The sequence below is a fragment of the Pan troglodytes genome, chromosome 20, assembly GCF_028858775.2.
Source record: "Pan troglodytes isolate AG18354 chromosome 20, NHGRI_mPanTro3-v2.0_pri, whole genome shotgun sequence".
Classification (NCBI taxonomy): Eukaryota; Metazoa; Chordata; class Mammalia; order Primates; family Hominidae; genus Pan; species Pan troglodytes.
In genome coordinates, this window is record NC_072418.2 from 10,857,927 (window position 1) to 10,874,813 (window position 16,887).

Here is a 16,887-nt window from a genome sequence, read left to right on the forward strand (position 1 = left end):
TTCTGTAGTAGAGCCCGTGGTCTGGGAGTCACTGGATTCTCACTGGCGGGACACACAGGGCTGGGGAAGCAGAAGGTGCAAGGCTCAGTTGCTTAAGAAACTTGAGGTGGCTTCTGGCTCCTCACTTGTTCCTGATCAGCTCTAATCTGTGCCTCCCTGTAGTCAGAGGGGTTGCGCTTGAGCTGGCAGCTGAGGAAAGCGCCCTGTCAGCCAGTGCCCGGGCTTCCAAGCCTGATGGCTGCTACCTAGAGATGGTTAGTGTTAACAGTGTGGTGGCACCTAGCACACAAAGGTAAAGAGTGCAATGGGAAGGCCGTGCCAGAAAAGCAGCCATCCTTCTTTGCCAAAGGTGGGATTGTCTGCATGCTGTCTTCCACCTCCCAGGGTTGCTCAAACTCAAGTTTCCCAGCTTCAAAGTAGTAGGGTTGTGTAGGGAGTGGTTTCTTTTCCACCTTTCTGGATTTTTAAAAAGTGGTTAAAATATACATAAAATAGACCATTTTAACCATCTTAAGTGTGCAGTGAAGTATGGTGTTTTGCAGCAATCTGCACATTCCTGGAACTTTTATTCTCATCCCACATGAAATTCTATGCTCAGTATTTAATAACTTCCCATTTCTACCTCCCCCTAGGCCCAGGTAACCTCTGTTCTACTTTCTGTGTATGGATTTGCTTATTATAGGTATTTGATAAGTGGAATCATACAATATTTGGCCTTCAGTGACTGGCTTATTTCACTGAGCATAATGCCCTCAAGGTTCATGCATGTTGTAGCCTTTGTCAGGATTTCCTTCCTTTTTGTGGCTGAATAATATCCCATTGCAGGGATAGTCCATGTTTTGTTTATTCCATTCATCTATTGGTAGACACTTGGTTGTTTCTACCTTTTGGCTTGTGTGAATAGTGCTGCTATGAACGTTGGCATATGTGTATGAGTCCCTGCTTTTAAGTCTTTTGGGTATATACCTAGCAGTGGAATTGCTGGGTCATAGTAATTCTGTGTTTAATTTTGAGTGACTACCTAACTTTTCCATGGCGGCTGCATCATTTTATGCCCCCCCCCCCCTTTTTTTTTTTAACACTATGAAAGACACTTATTTGTGAAGCTAAAATTGGATGGGCCTATGTGTACTACCTCATATTTCCATTCCATGAAGTCTTAGAAGTCATCCTTCTCTTCTCCTGTTTCTATCTTGGAATTAACACACCTTGGTCAGGGAGTTGGCCTCACCATTGTCTCTGTTACTGTCTGTAGGAGTATTTTGTGAGCCCAGGAAGGTGTACCTTTCCTTGGGAATGCTTTCTGCTCTGTGGAGCCTTGAGTTTGAATGTCTTAATTCAAAACCAACATTAGTCTTGTCTTTGCTTTTTTTGAGACAGGGTCTCGCTCTGTCACCCTAGGCTGGAGTGCAGTAGGGTGATCATAGTTTGCTGGAGCCTCGAACTCCTGAGTTTAAGTGATCCTCCCATCTCACCCTCCCTACTAGCTAGGACTGCAAGTGCACCACCACACCTGGCTAAGTTTTATATATATTTTTTTGTTGTTGTGACAGGATCTTGCTATGTTGCCCAGGCTAGTCTTGAACTCCTGGCCTCAAATGATCCCCCCTTCTTGGCTTCCCAAAGTGCTAGGATTACAGGTGTGAGCCACCGCATCTGACCAATACTAGTCTTGTGTCATACGTAACTTTGTGTGGAATTGTAAACCTGGCAAATCAAATAATTGTCTTTCACATTGTGCTGACATATAAACCCTTTACCTTTTTTTCTCTCTCTCGAATTCAGTGAAGGAGAACGACCTGCTCAGAATGAGAAGAGGAAGGAGAAAAACATAAAAAGAGGAGGCAATCGCTTTGAGCCATATGCCAATCCAACTAAAAGATACAGAGCCTTCATTACAAACATACCTTTTGATGTGAAATGGCAGTCACTTAAAGACCTGGTTAAAGAAAAAGGTAATGGTACTGGTGATTGAGTAGGGTGAGAAGGTTGGTGTGTCATCTTTTCTGTGGCTAATTCCTTGGTTATTTTTGGTCAGTGGAAGCGGCTCTGGGTAGAGCATGTTCTTTCCAGGCTTAAGAGTGAAGCCCCCTTACCCCACCTCAGTTTTTTTTTTTGTTTTGTGTTTTTTTTTGTTTTGTTTTGTTTTGTGGTCATACCCCTGTTTGTCAAACAGGATGGTTTGTATGGTCCTTTGGCCTACAGTTGATTTTACTGGCTTAGTATGGTTAATAAGGCTTCGATTAGGCTTCCGGGGAGCCTTTTCGTGTTGAAATTTTTTGAATTTTGCACATTAGGTGGGAGAGATTTTTCCTTTCTTTCCTTTTTTTCTTTTTCTTTTTTTTTTTTTTTTTTAAGCTTTTTAAGTTTCACAGGAAGATAGCTTGTTTAAAATTTTGTGGATGTCTTCCTGGGATCAAAATGTGGTAGCTGGACCTTATGCTTCTCAGATTCCAAACTATAAAACATTAGCTTGTATTTTAACTTTTAGGCTTTTTCCCCTCTGGGAAAAAATAGAGTAGACTGGCCATTGGAGAGCTCAAAATAAGGTATCTGCTTTGTAACGCGGTGCCTTAGGATGTGGATTGTCTTAGCCTAGGTGTCCACCTTCCGGCCGAGGGCAGGGGAAGCAGCCAAGCTCTGCTGCCACCAGGAGGCCCGAGGAGGCCTGCCTCTGTGATCCTCACCCCCGTGCACACTGTGGTGTCCTCTCTCTCTCCTTCTTCCCTCCTGTGCTGCTATCGTCTTCCTTTCTTTCCTGATTCTTGGCCCTGCTGGTGGCACTTAGGACTAAAGAGACTGCTCAGCCCTGGGTTAGACAACACCGTGGTAGAGAACAATTTGTATATTGCCTTGAGGCGCCCTCCCCCCACCCGGACCTAGACTCAAACTACCCTTCATGGAGTCTTTGCATGACTGAAAGGTATTGGTTTTCTGGAGCATTCATTATGAAAAGAGATGTGAGCTTGATTTGTCAAATGATTTAACATTTCAGTGACAGAGATGCCCCGTGGATAGGCCATTTTGGTATGTGTACTGGTGCTCCCTGCATTGGATTTTGAAATTATGAATGGCACTGCCATCATTGTCCCATCCCTTATTTTGACCATGACATGCAAGAAGCACTAGGCACTGTGAACCTCTCCGTACAGTCACGCGTGCTGCTCCCACGTGGTATTTCTCCAGATAACACAGATGGAAAAACGTTTTGGTGTGAGATTGATGTGCCTGCCTTGATCAGCCAAATCATTCCTGCCAATGCTCCTAGGGCAAGAGTGCAGTTTCTTCTTTTTGTCTGAGGGTGTGTCATGCTGCATCCCAGATGCAGTGTTCTTGGTTTTTGGGACTGCTGCTTCAATAGAAGCTTAGAATTTCTGTACAGTACAGTTGGGCCTCATTCGAATTAGCTTTTGGAATAACCTCCAAATTTGTGTTCTCGTGATTTGGTTGAACCGCTGAATTGCTATTTCCATTGATAATAAGGTATAGTAGTTCCAAGAACCAGGAATGTGGCTTTGAAAATGCAATTGTTAGAATTTTGTAAGAGATTGCAGGCCAAATTATTTTTTCATTTTTAGGAGTGTGTGAACCAGTTTTGGGACATGCTGGATAAAGTAGGTGACATTTTTACTGCTTTACCATTCAGTAATTCGGTTTGGGAAACCTTAAAGCTGGTAGTAGCAGCAGCAGCCATGGTGTTTCTGGATGTAGAAGCAGTTCACCTCAATTCACTATTTTGCACTCTTAAGTGTGGAGCCAGCCTGGTGGTTGATTGGGATACTTCCAAACTGGTTCTCATATTCCCCTGGCATACTGCTACGAATGCCTGGGCTCAGCCCTCTCAGTGTATTTTTGGTGGTGTAATTTAGAATTACAGGTGTGCAGTAAATCAGTTATTTTTAATGAGCCTTAAAATGTTCTTGTTTAGAGCTCCCCTGTACTGGTTAAATTAATTACTTTGCTGTTTAATTAAATTATTAGCGGTATAGGATTGTGGGTAAAGTGACTCAGAAAGGTAATCTTTTTATGATAATGCTTATATTCAGTATGTGAGGTCTAAAGAAATTTACTGTGTTTACATACATATGACTTCTTAAGAAATACTCTTCTTATTACGTGCTTTCAAAAAGATGTTTTTATTCCCGTTTTGGTATACAAAAAATGTTTAAGTGGTTTAAATCTGAAATATTTACTTGAAATTTGTTGCGCATAAGTTTTAAGTGTTTTGAAGACTTTATACACAGGAAGAACTGGCAGATAGAGGCACTTACAACCCTAAAAGTATTAGTCTCAATTCCAAAACACAGAGATCTGGGCTGTTGTAACCTAAGCACTCTTTATCAGTCTGTGTTTTAAGGTCTGATGAATCTTCGCCTTGTTTCAGGAAATGAGTAGAACAAGAACTGGAATTAGTTGTCCTCAACTGAAATTTTCTGTCATTGTAGCACTATCTAATTGCAGACTCTCAGAACTAAAGTAGCTAGCTTTGAGAGGCCCAAGAGGGGAGCTTTTTTTCTAAGGATACTCCTGGGGGAGATTGTCTCACATGCTCCTCCCTCACTCTTGATCCTCTTCCCCATCTTTCATACCAGCTGCATATTCTCCAGCTTTAATTTTAGCATTTAGCATCATTCTTGCATTTCCTATTAAAAATCCACATAGGAAGTAAACTGGTCATTTATGCCTTTGAAAGTGACTTAACAGGCCACAGCTCCCCAGGTTGTATCCTGACAGGTAAAGGGATACACATCTTAAAAGTGATTGACCATAAGGACTGGGTGGAAAAAATAAAGATTTCTGTGAGAAAAGGCGATCTTAGGCTTTTAAACTTAGTGTCGTGCTACATTTGTTTGAGACCAAGTCCTGTGTGAGTGGAGGAAGCTCCTTGCTGGGCTGCTTCTCTTGACCTCACCAGGCAGCCGGCAGCACCCAGGTGGGGCAGTGCCACCAGAGCAGGACTGAGCTGCACCTGCAGTGAGTAAATAGAGCCCAGGTTGAGGAAGAAAGGAAGGTCAGGGATGTAGTTTACCCTCAGTCGATCCCAAGTTTAGCAGCAGTCAGTTCAACTTGTGTAAGCAAAGATTTCTTTTAAGCATTTAATCCTTCTGTTAGTATAATACACCACTTTAAGTAAATTTCAAATTGCAGCTGACAGAAAACTAAGGCCCAGAGGGCAAGTGTAGTCCAGTAGAAAACCTCCATCTTGGCTCCTGGAGATAATTTGCATTGTGGGTCTATTAGGCAGAACTGTATTTTCAATTTAAATAATACTCCTACCCAGTCTACTTGCTCCTTCCTATTTTCCTCTGTTGGAAATGCAGCCTGTATTTTATTTATTTTGTTTTTGAGATGGAGTCTTGCTCTTTTGCCCAGGCTGGAATGAAGTGGTGTGATCTGCAACCTCTGCCCCCTGGGTTCAAGTGATTCTCTTGCCCCAGCCTCCCAAGTAGCCGGGATTAGGCACCCACCACCACGCCCAGTTAATTTTTGTATTTTTAGTAAGAGACGGGCTTTCACCATGTTGGCCAGGCTGGTCTTGAACTCCTGACCTCAGGTAATCTGCCTGCCTTGGCCTTCCAAAGTGCTAGGATTACAGGCCTGGCCGCAGCCTGCATTTTAGAAAGGCCTGTTATGCTAAAGCGTTCATATGTATGAATACTTAGGTTGAGCCCCAGCAGTGCAGCCTGTCTGGCTTACCCTGTGTGGTCTCTGGTGTTAGGGAAGCAGTAACGTTCTGTTATTGCCACGCAATTGAGGAGCGTGGGCTCAGTCATTTCCTAACATGTCCATAAGCCAAGTAGGTGTGTAGAATAATTATTTTGCCATGTTTCAAGGTGCCTTTATATTAAAGAGTGTGCATGTGTTCTGTGCACTCCCCTCCCCCAATAGAGTGGCAGCCTGAGAATTGACCGTTATGAGATGAAGAATGTTTGACAACATGCCTGACTTTCAAGTTCCCCCAACTCCTGTTAAAAAAAAAATATATAGGCCTTATCACATGCGAATTCTCTTCAGTGAAGCTTCGGCACTGTATTCCCTCTTTTTTTCTTTTTCAGACTTGAGCGGTAAATGGGAACACAAAAACAAATACTCACTTTGCTAAAGGTCTGTGCAGGAGAGTGAGGTCACAATAGCTCCAAGGGACTGCCTGAGTTCTTTTTGGGTTGCTCATCTGCTTATCCTCCTGATGTGTTTTAAGAATAAGGCAGTCTTTTTAATAATTCACTTAAATGTTGGTCAAAAATGATTTCTTAGAGCATTTTAAATAGAGGTAGATAACAGTTGGTGTTAGATTTTTTAATGTCTTAGTTTTTTCAATATTTTGATGTTTTAAGCTGCAGTAGAATTTGTCTTAGCAGCCTACTCTTGGGATTCCGTGAATTCCATCCATGTTTACACAGGGGGAGGAGCAACCGTATTTTTTATTAATAACTGCGAGTGCCGTTTCTGTAAGACTGCTGCTACTGCCAAGCTGTCACCTCTACCCCTGAGTCCTGACTGTGTGATCTGCTCTGGATGGTTTGCTCGTTAAACTTCACTTCATGGAATGTGACCAGACTGTTTACTTGACAGATTTTGCCCTCACATTCTTGTCGATAGTTGTACTGACTACAGGAAATAAATCTTTGCTTTGCTATTGTAGAACCAAAAGGGAGGTGGTCTTTTAAAGGCTCCATTTTCCTATAGGAAAGTATGAATTAGCAGCTATTGCAGATCCCTTAACACTTAATGGATGGTCTCTCAGGGTAGAGGTTGGAATTTTATGAGTTTGTGAGGAGGATGGGCATTACTGATGATCTCAGGGACAGCACTACTCATGCTGGACCCCCGGGTGACTGCTAAATGATGATACCATTTGAGGTAAAAAGAGGGAGAACGTTTTAAGCAAATTTTTAATACAAAGGATTGAGTCAGGTGTGCTATTTCTAGACTAGACTGTTACGTGGAAAAAGTCCTAATTTCTAAACCTCTCTTTTTGTTAAAGTGGTTATGGCCATGGGAAAAAGTTTGGTTTGGATTTGCTTGGTTTCTGGGTTGCAATTACAGCTTTTTGATCCAAGCGTCTTATGGACACAGACTAGAAACTTCCCATGCAACTGGGATTTGAATTTTGGCAACATGGTTGCAGCTGTTTTGAATTAATTATTGTGAGTCTTTTATTTTTTAAAGGTTATTAGGTGGTAGTCATAGCTGGTAGGAAATCAACTTGGGGCCTCTTCAGTCACTATTTTGACACTGTGGCATTTTCATCAAAGTGGAGACAAGGGTTGGTGGTCCTTGAATGGCTGCTGCTCTTGAAACAAATGGCTTTTTAACATGGCCTCAGGGCGGCTGCATTTTTGGAACAGCTTTACTTTTTAAGGATTAAATAAAGCCGCTTTGTACAACTGTCCCTTGGCTGTGATCATTTTTCAGTTTGCCCCACAGGAGTACATACTCTAAAAGTAAATTGTGCTGATCCCTCATATTTCCGTTCTTCATTTCTTTGCACTGATGATTCTCCTGTTTTGTGCAAAGTGTCAGTTTAGTTCTGAAACATTTCAGGAGAGGACAAAGAGGGTGAGGCTCTAGATGTAAACTTTGGACACTTGGCTTTCTTGCCTTCAACCAGTGTGCAGAGCCATTAATAAATATGTCCTTCAGATCTTCAAATTTTTTGTAAAATAATTTTACCTTGTTTTTCATTAAAAATTTTTCTTCCTATAGCCTCATAATTTTAATGTCCTTTAAACAAAAGAGTTGGAATAGGCAGGACTTGTTGAGGCCGTTAAGCGGGTTATTTTTACCCTTGTACTGCTAAACCAAACCGATCCAGAGGACAACAAAAGCCCATGTTTTGACTTCGGAGAGTCTGGTTAGAGATAGTTTTCTCCAGGGTAACACTTTACATTTGTTTTCTGTGTGCCATCTTCAAGTTCAGCAGCCATTTTGGTGGTTGTCTTGATGGATTCTAACATCTGGTCATGGTGGTCATGAATTGGCAATCCAAACCTTGAGGAAAATCTGCAGAAACTTTTGAAATGCTTTGGTTTTTTCCCTTTTGTGTAGATTAGAATCATGTGAGTCTGTTTAACTGTTTAGATACAAAATCTGAGCCCTAAATTTGAATTTATTTGTGTCCTTTAAATGGGGAGGTTTAGAAAGCAGCAAGAATGAAGCCTAATTCACTGAAGAGAATCCAGATGCTGCTCTGGTTTTGTGATCTTATTATATTCAAACATTCTGCCTCTACAGATGTGGAGCCTAGTGCTGTGTGCAGGACCAGCTATAGAATTTGTGGGGCCCAACACAAAACGAAAACAAGGGGCCTCTTGTTAAAAAAAAACACTTAAGAATGCCATGGCAGCGATAACAGCATTAAACCAAGCTCAGGGCCCCTGAGTGCGGGGCTCTGTACAATTGCACGGGTTGCTCACCTGTGAAGCTGGCCCTGCGGCCATGTGTGCCTGTGAGCTTATACCTTCGCATACGTGCGTCCTTGTATTTATAGCATGTGAGCTCAGCCCGATGGCATCGCAATTTGTATGCATTTCACCTGCTTGCCACCAATGAGAGCGTATGTGTAAAACTTCCTCCCTTCCCCAGAAAAGTAAATCACGCAGACTTCTTTCCTATAGATTTGGATTGCCTCTAGTCATGAATGAGTCTTCCAGACAGGGAAATTGATACGGAAATCTGTGGAATAGCTTGTTTGTGGTGGGAGGAAAATCAAGGACATATTGTTAACGTGTTTTCACCTACTTTTACTGCACACCTGTAATGCCTAGTTCGGTGGTTTAGAGAATATGGAGTGTTTCTGGGCTTTCTTATAAGGCAGAGGCTCCATACAAGGTTGCTGATGATTGTTCTAAATTCCCATTGTTTTCTTGGCTTTTCTCCCTTGGTTTATGTGTCGTCTGGAAACTGATTTGTAGTTGGTGAGGTAACATACGTGGAGCTCTTAATGGACGCTGAAGGAAAGTCAAGGGTAAGTGTCTGAGAGAATTTCTTCTGTGGATTTACTACATGAAAAATGTAACTGTATGGTGGCGTGGAATCGAATGAAATCAGGAAGGCAGTGAGTGCTCATGTTACAGTAGCTATGTTTGATTTTGCCAAACATTTGAGTGGGGTGGGAGGGGATTTGCAAATGGGAGTCCCGCTTTTCCAAATGGCTGGCCAAAGAGCTTTTTGGTATTCTGTTTGGATGCCCAATTTGGATAACTGGGGACCAATAGCAGCATTGTCTCTTTGTTAACAGAGGAATTGGCTGTGTGTGAATTATGCATGGAATTTTAGCGGTGGTATAATTAATGTAAAACGTGTGTTCTTGTCTAGAAAATGTTACTCTTGGTTGTTTGCTGAATTTGAAAGTTGTGTGAACCAAAGATTCCGAAAAGTTGCCTTTGTGCCAGTAAATTGTAAACCAAATATTAAAAACCTGAATGTTCAAAATTGGCCTAGTTTAAAGAGAACATAAACTATTTTCTGTCGTGCAATAGAATGGCTTAGAATAATCAAAAGGATGAGCTTAACTTACGGAAGGGATGGATTTAGGAGGAATATGGTAAGGACTCGATTGAGTACAGAGGGAAGCAGATCTAAAGTTGGTGTGATTTCTTGGAGACCCTGAATTTAGGTCTGCTTATTAAACGTCAGCAGCTCTAGTGCAATGCTGGTAACGCGTAGGAGGAGATATTAAGGAGCCCAGCTTTTAACAAGGAAGGCGAGGCGAGGCACTTCTGTCAGCTTCCCCTTAGAAGGGTTCATTTTAAAAGACTAACTTTGTGACATAAATCATATTTTTAGTTTGTTTATAACTGTCATTGGTATTTACTATTTTTTTCTTTTCTTTTTCCCCTTCCTTGCTCTTCTGACTGGTCTCTGGCTTCCTCCAAAGGGATGTGCGTAAGTATCGTCTAGTTACTTATTGGTATTTGAGCCTTCTAACTTGTAGGACTGGTTTCACTCGACTCGTTTCCTTTTGACTATAGTGTTGTTGAATTCAAGATGGAAGAGAGCATGAAAAAAGCTGCAGAAGTCCTAAACAAGCATAGTCTGAGTGGAAGACCACTGAAAGTCAAAGAAGTAAGCTCTTGCTTAACACTGCGGATACTGTGTGTAATTGTTGAGTGATCCCACTTTGGAATTAGGGAAAGACGGTCATGGTCCCAGACGGCATTTTACAAAGCAAGTGCCAGCCTGTTGTTTCTAATGAAGAGTGTCAGTCATAGCCTACAGCAGCCATTCCCTGCAAGGACTTTGGGGTGGTGGCCAAGCAGATCCTGAGTGGCTGCTGACCACCTTCTAATATCTGTGATTTGTCTGAGGCCTTGTTGTCTCAGGGACTCTCAAACCGTGAGCCCGTGGGTTTGTGCCATTAAGTTTTACTCCATCTGAACCTTCTTCTTGGCCCATCTTTTTTCTTTTTTTTAAAAGTGAGTTTGTTCCAGTCTGAGCGACATGGTGAAACCCCCTCTCTACAAAAGGTACAAAAATTAGTCAGGCATGGTGGCGCATGCCTGTAGTCCTAGCTACTTGGAAGGCTGAGGCAGGAGGATCATTTGAGCCCAGGATGTGGAGGTTGCAGTGAGCTGAGATTGCACCATTGCACTCCAGCCCGGGCAACAGTGAGACCCTGTCTAAAAAATAAAAAATAAAGTGAGTTTGTTAATCCTCAAACCTGCTTTCACATCTCATCTGAATCAAATATATTCCTTGAGGAAGGTTTTTTTGTTGATTAAATCCCTCTTGGCTGGGCGCAGTGGCTCACGCTTGAAATCCCCAGCACTTTGGGAGGCTGAGGTGGGTGGATCATCTGAGGTCATGAGTTCAAGACCAGCTTGACCAACATGGTGAAACCCTGTCTCTACTAAAAATACAAAAAATTAGCTGGGCATAGTGGGGGGTGCCTGTAATCCATCTACTCGGGAGGCTGAGGCAGGAGAATCGCTGGAACCCAGGAGGCGGAGGTTGCAGTGAGCCGAGATCGCGCCATTGAACTCCAGCCTGGGCAATAAGAGCAAAGCTCTGTCTCAAAAAAACATCCCTCTTAACTTCTTTTCACCTCTTCTCTTGGGGAGGAAGATGAGTAGATTCAGAGTGAAGCGTGGTAGGGTCTAAGGTCTCTCATGTGTTATGATGTCTTTTTTAGTGCTGATGGTGGTAATTGACAGGACAGAGAGTTGAAGAAGAGAGTCAGTACAGAGCTTCACAGACCTTCCCAGATGTTGTTTCACTGTGCAGCCCTCACACACACGCCTCCAACACCTGAAGGACTTGAAGGATGGGGGCGCTTGTGTGGTCTAGAACTGTTTCTCAAACTTCTGGAAGCCATTGACGGGGTTTGCAGAAATTACAAAACCCCAGTGATGAATTAGTAAGATTCAGCTATACCAAGCCCATGAAGCTCTAATTTCAGTCTGGCGGTTCTACATTATATCAGCTAATCACGTTTCCCTCCCTACCCTGCTTTTCTTTTTTACTTAGTGCAATTGAGAGCTGTGTTTTTAGTGCTACACTTCATGCCTTTTCTTCCTTTCCTATTCCTTTAGCTGGACTCTTCTAAGCTGGTAGTTGAGTTCATTTGACTTTCTTGTTAATAGATTTGAGAGATGCTTTCCAAACAACCTTTCAGTTTCTAAGTCTTGAGAATATCATTTACTGTGCAAGCATGGTTTGCGTTGTCACTGGGTCAGTTAAACGTAACAGCTTTTGTGCTTGTTTTAGGATCCTGATGGTGAACATGCCAGGAGAGCAATGCAAAAGGTGATGGCTACGACTGGTGGGATGGGTATGGGACCAGGTGGCCCAGGAATGATTACTATCCCACCCAGTATCCTAAATAATCCCAACATCCCAAATGAGATTATCCATGCATTACAGGCTGGAAGACTTGGAAGCACAGTATTTGTAGCAAATGTAAGTAAACAGAACCATCGTCTAAAGTAGAAAATGAGAACTTTATGAAATGACCTTGTCAATATGTTATAAAAGTAATTCTCACATTTGAGAAGAAAAATGTAAAGAAGGGTTTTGTTCTTGATTTCTTTAAAAATCAGCCTTATAGGTGGGCTTTGTCTGCATTCCTAAGTCACAGGCTTGACCGTGGTCTCATTGGGGCTGTGATTCCTGAGTTTTGCAGGTGTTTCCACAAGCAGTAACCGAGTCTGCATTCTCCGTTGGTTTATTTTATGCAGTTTTGGTGCAGAGTAAGACTGTACGAGCAGAAGTGCACTGACACCTTCTTCTTGTTGTGTCTGGGGTGAATGATAATACCTCCGCCATCTGCAAGGGGAAATATTTTTAGAATAGGTTGGGTGGGGTGGGGTGTGGTAAAGCTTATCAGGGAAACAATTTTTTAAAAATGTTCAGAAAATGAGTATTAATTTGAAGTATGAGGTGACTTAAGTTTCTGAGAAAAGAGACAATATATTTACTATAGGTACAGTTTATTTACAGTGAAGGCCAGGCTTTATAATCCTATCTTAAAATTTCCATTGCAGTTGATTAGTTTTTGTGACATTATTTCCTAATACTTTTTTCCAACCAAAGCATGTATCATTCATGTAGTAAAAATGTTGTTTCTTAAGATGTTTACATTGAGGTTTTTACCCCGTTCTCTCTCGATTAGCTGGATTATAAAGTTGGCTGGAAGAAACTGAAGGAAGTATTTAGTATGGCTGGTGTGGTGGTCCGAGCAGACATTCTTGAAGATAAAGATGGAAAAAGTCGTGGAATAGGCACTGTTACTTTTGAACAGTCCATTGAAGCTGTGCAAGCTATATGTATCCTTCTGCAGGAATTCAACTTATGAACAGTTTGACCTAAATTGCTGTGTTAGTAATGTAGGTTTGTGTGAGGAAGAGGTGACTGTGTGTATTCATGTTTTTTATATGACTAGGGGGAGTGCATTACTGTGGAATTAAGAGGTTCTCTGGGCCGGACCGGTCACGGTGGCTCACGCCTGTAATCCCAGCACTTCGGGAGGCCAAGGCGGGCGGATCACTTGAGGTCAGTTCGAGACCAGCCTGGCCAACATGGTGAAACCCCTGCTCTACTAAAAAATACAAAAATTAGCTGGGCGCAGTGGTGGGTGCCTGTAATCCCAGCTACTCGGGAGGCTGAGGCACAAGAATCGCTTGAACCCGGGAGGTGGAGGTTGCAGTGAGCCGAGATTGCGCCACTGCACACCACCAGCCTGGGTGATAGAGTGAGACTCAGTCTCAAAAAAAAAGGTTCTCTGGGGGTGGAATTGATTCAATACAGTGTGGATAGAGGGGATGGTTACAACATGGGCATGTGCCCATGAGTCTTTCTACTGGTTTCTTTTCAGAAGAGTCTAGGTTTGAAGGAGGAAGCCCAAAGAATGTGCTACTAGAGAGAAAGTGGGGTTGTTGTTTCATGTGTAATACATCCTTATAGGACCTCACTCTTTCCAGTGAGTAGACATCATTTTGGAAGAGGCCACTTCTCCTTGACCCTAGGCTTAGCCTAGAGTTTTTAATCCCGTGGAGAGTACCCCACAGGAGCACATTCATACAACTCAGACAAGACCGTCACTGCATGTCTTACCCGGAAAACATGGTCCTTCAGTTTAGATAGTGGTAGATGCCTGGCCCATTGGTCACATTCAGAGAACCTTGATGCCACTGCTTAAGAGGATGGTTTGGTGAAATTGTAAGGTTACGAATGAAGCTTCACACCTAAGGAATAAGCGGAAGTTGTCTTGTCCTCCCCGCCAGCTTTATTTATTGTTCCTTTTATGTTTATTGTTGAAAGTATAATGAAGAATTGAAATTGCTCATAAATTCATCACTTAGAGGGACTGGTAGCAGTTGGAGTATTTTTCTTTCTTTTTGTATTTCTCTTGTGCACATTTTTAGAATTGCAAGAAATAGCCTTAATTGTAATACCAGCTATGTTCAATGGCCAGCTGCTATTTGATAGACCAATGCACGTCAAGATGGTAAGTCAGTAGGATCTTTCTCTGTGATATACTCAAGTCTAGCAAAAACATGGAATTAATAAGAGTGTACATATAGCCACTATGAAATATTTGTGGATTAGTCTAAGTTAAATAGGGTGCAGTATGTTGAGCAAAATTGTGAGAGAAATAACATTTTGCTGGTCGGGCATGGTGGTTCACGCCTGTAATCCCAGCACTTTGGGAGTCTGAGGCAGGCGGATCATGAGGTCAGCAGTTCGACACCAGCCTGACCAACGTGGTGGAACTCCTCCGTCTCTACTAAAAATACAAAAATTAGCCGGGCGTGGTGGCATGCGCCTGTAGTCCAGCTACTCGGGAGGCTGAGGCAGGAGAATCACTTGAACGTGGGAGGCAGAGGCTGCAGTGAGCCGAGATCGTGCCACTGCACTCCAGCCTGGGCAACAGAGTGAGACTCCATCTCAAGAAAAAAAAAGAAAAAAAAACATTTTGCTCATGGCAGCTCTTGACTGCATTAGATATTTTTCCTTTTGCACAGTTGACTGTTCATGGTGCATTCAGGAAGTCACCTGGGTATCCTGGTTGAGCAAGTGATCCGTTTCAAAGAATGGTTATATATGTGGGGTTCCAGTTTTTCAAAGTATTACAGTATAATGTTTGGTTAGCATCAAATCTGTTGTGAACATAATTAAATCATTGATTCAGACAGCTTTTAAAGGTCTGTTGGAGCATTTCAATCTTAATAAACATTTGCTCTGCCGTAACTGTGCCAAAGATGATAATTACTACAGGCATGACTGGAACATGCTGAGGGCAGTCTAGTTGGGACTCAAATTCAGGAAAAAGATAAACTATAAAGCAATTTTTTCATTACTCTAAATAGAGTAGGTAAGTTTTTTGAATAGATGATAGATTCACGTGACTCAAAAGTCAAAAAGCATGAAAAGGTAGTGTGAAGATAGTGTGAGTCCTACTTGGACTTCTTGCCCAGGTCCCCATCATCCCCCACAATAATATCCATGTGTCTTTTGATCCTTCCCCTTGACATAAAATAGGAAGCACGCTCTGCATGCCTTTCTACCCTTGCATATTACTCCATGGCGTGGATAATGTGTTTAGCTGGTCCTCTCTTGATGGGGGGCCATTTCAGTCTTTTGCTGTTGCAAACACTGCTGCACTGGATACTGAGATTTATTCGTTTTCTTTCTCTTTCAGGATGAGAGGGCCTTACCAAAAGGAGATTTCTTCCCTCCTGAGCGTCCACAACAACTTCCCCGTAAGTGTTTCAGTGATTAGGGCTGAGAGTTTGAATTGGAGTTATACTAATAAACAGAAAATTACCATATGGTTTCACTTGAACCTGTGCCAGGTTAGCCCTCAGTTCTCTTGGCCAGTTCTTTTCTATAGATTTTTCAGGGTGAGAAATGAGCAGAGATTCACAACTTGAGGATATGGTTAGGATTACCTCATGGTAATCCTAGGATTGTAATACCAGGATGTAGAGGATGTGGTTAGGCATTTTGAAAGTGTCCTGGGGAAGGAAGAATCAGAACCTGTGAAGGGAATGAAAACCAGGCTGCACTCTAATTCAGAAGATACTGGTTAGTCCCATGTGGGCTAGCAGTGCACACTAGACATCTGCACAGAAATTCGCACGCAGATGTTTGCAGCAGGATGAAAGACACATGCTGCAGTGTGGATGAACCTCGATTTCATCTACAGGAAATGCTCCGCATAGATAAATGCATAAAGGCAGAAAGTAGATTAGTGGTTGCCTGAGGCCGGGAAGGAGTAAGTAGGGACGGGACTGCTAATAAACTTGGATTTCTTTTTTGGGTGATGAAAATGTTCTGGAATTAAATGGTAGTGATAGTTGCATATCTCTGAATATACTAAAAACCACCGAATACTTTGAGTTTTATGGTATGTGAAGTGTCTTCAACAAATAATTTGTATGCAGAGGGGAAAGGGATCAGCTATTTGACACCCAGGTGAAAATCTGTCTCGTGACAGGGAAGGCTAGTTGATGGGCCACCACATAGGTAGAAGTGGCAAATATTAGTGCAGAGTCATAGATAAGCCAGAGGCTGGAAGCAAGAACCTCAGTGCATACAGCGGTGGGACGACTCGGGAATCACTGGCGCAGGTAAAGCTCTCCTGGAGAAGGAAGATGGGTGAGGGTGAGAGGCCTGTGTGTGCTGTGCTGAGGTGACCTCCACCAGGTGGGTTGAGGGGGCCTGGTCTGGAGCAGCAGCTCAAGCTCAGGGCCCTACTCACTGAGTTGGATGGGAGCCCAGGCCAGAGCACCTTTGCAGCGTAGCATTATGGCAGCATGACAGATGTATCTTGAAGGGAAATCTGTGGCTTCATGAGAAGGCTCATCTGTTGAAAGGCAACATTAGTTAGAGAAGGATTGCATTTCCTGGACATAACATACTCATTTCCCAAATAAATTGTCAGTGTGCTCACCTGAGCAGTGGTCACCCTGGACCATGGCGATGGCTCTTGTTGACTCTTGTGCTGGAGCAGGAGGAGGAGCACACTGCTCCAGGGAGCCTGTTATCCATGGCTCTTGGTCTCCCGGCCATTTCGGAGGCTTGACTTCAAAGCCTTCAGTGCTTTGGGGGAGTAAGTCACCGTGGCGATCTCTTGCTGCTGTTGCTATGCAATTAAAGATGGAATGTTCATCAGATGAAACGCCTGGGAAGTGGTGGCAGGTTTTATTTACTTTTTAAATGAACTTTGTTTGCTTTCTTTCCTTCCTTTCTTCCTTTCTTCCTTTTTCTTTCTTCTTTCTTTTTGATGGAGTCTCGCTCTGTCGCCCAGGCTGGAGTGCAGTGGTGCGGTCTCGGCTCGCTGCAACCTCCATTTCCTGGGTTCTAGTGATTCTTCTGTCAGCCTCCCAAGTAGCAGCGATTACAGGCATGTGCCACCATGCCAGGCTAATTTTTGTTTTTTTT

At 42.8% G+C, this 16,887-nt stretch overlaps 1 protein-coding gene across 14 annotated transcripts in view; it reads left to right on the forward strand.

Annotated features, from left to right (window-relative positions):
* The window catches only part of HNRNPM (heterogeneous nuclear ribonucleoprotein M), a 44,146-nt gene that overhangs the window by 8,410 nt on the left and 18,849 nt on the right, over positions 1-16,887 (forward strand). For 4 of the 14 annotated variants that reach the window (XM_063800498.1, XM_063800496.1, XM_063800497.1 and 1 more), the window contains exons 2-9: positions 1,786-1,955; positions 8,916-8,972; positions 9,975-10,068; positions 11,710-11,748; positions 11,866-11,901; positions 12,614-12,767; positions 13,899-13,948; positions 15,143-15,203. In XM_063800498.1, the coding sequence (XP_063656568.1) occupies positions 9,991-10,068; positions 11,710-11,748; positions 11,866-11,901; positions 12,614-12,767; positions 13,899-13,948; positions 15,143-15,203 (418 nt within the window). In that variant the 5' untranslated portion in view covers positions 1,786-1,955; positions 8,916-8,972; positions 9,975-9,990. Of the gene's footprint in view, positions 1-1,785; positions 1,956-8,915; positions 9,889-9,919; positions 10,069-11,709; positions 11,902-12,613; positions 12,768-13,898; positions 13,949-15,142; positions 15,204-16,887 lie in introns of those variants that run through there. The other 10 variants (XM_063800490.1, XM_063800494.1, XM_063800492.1 and 7 more) reach the window with 8 other exon arrangements.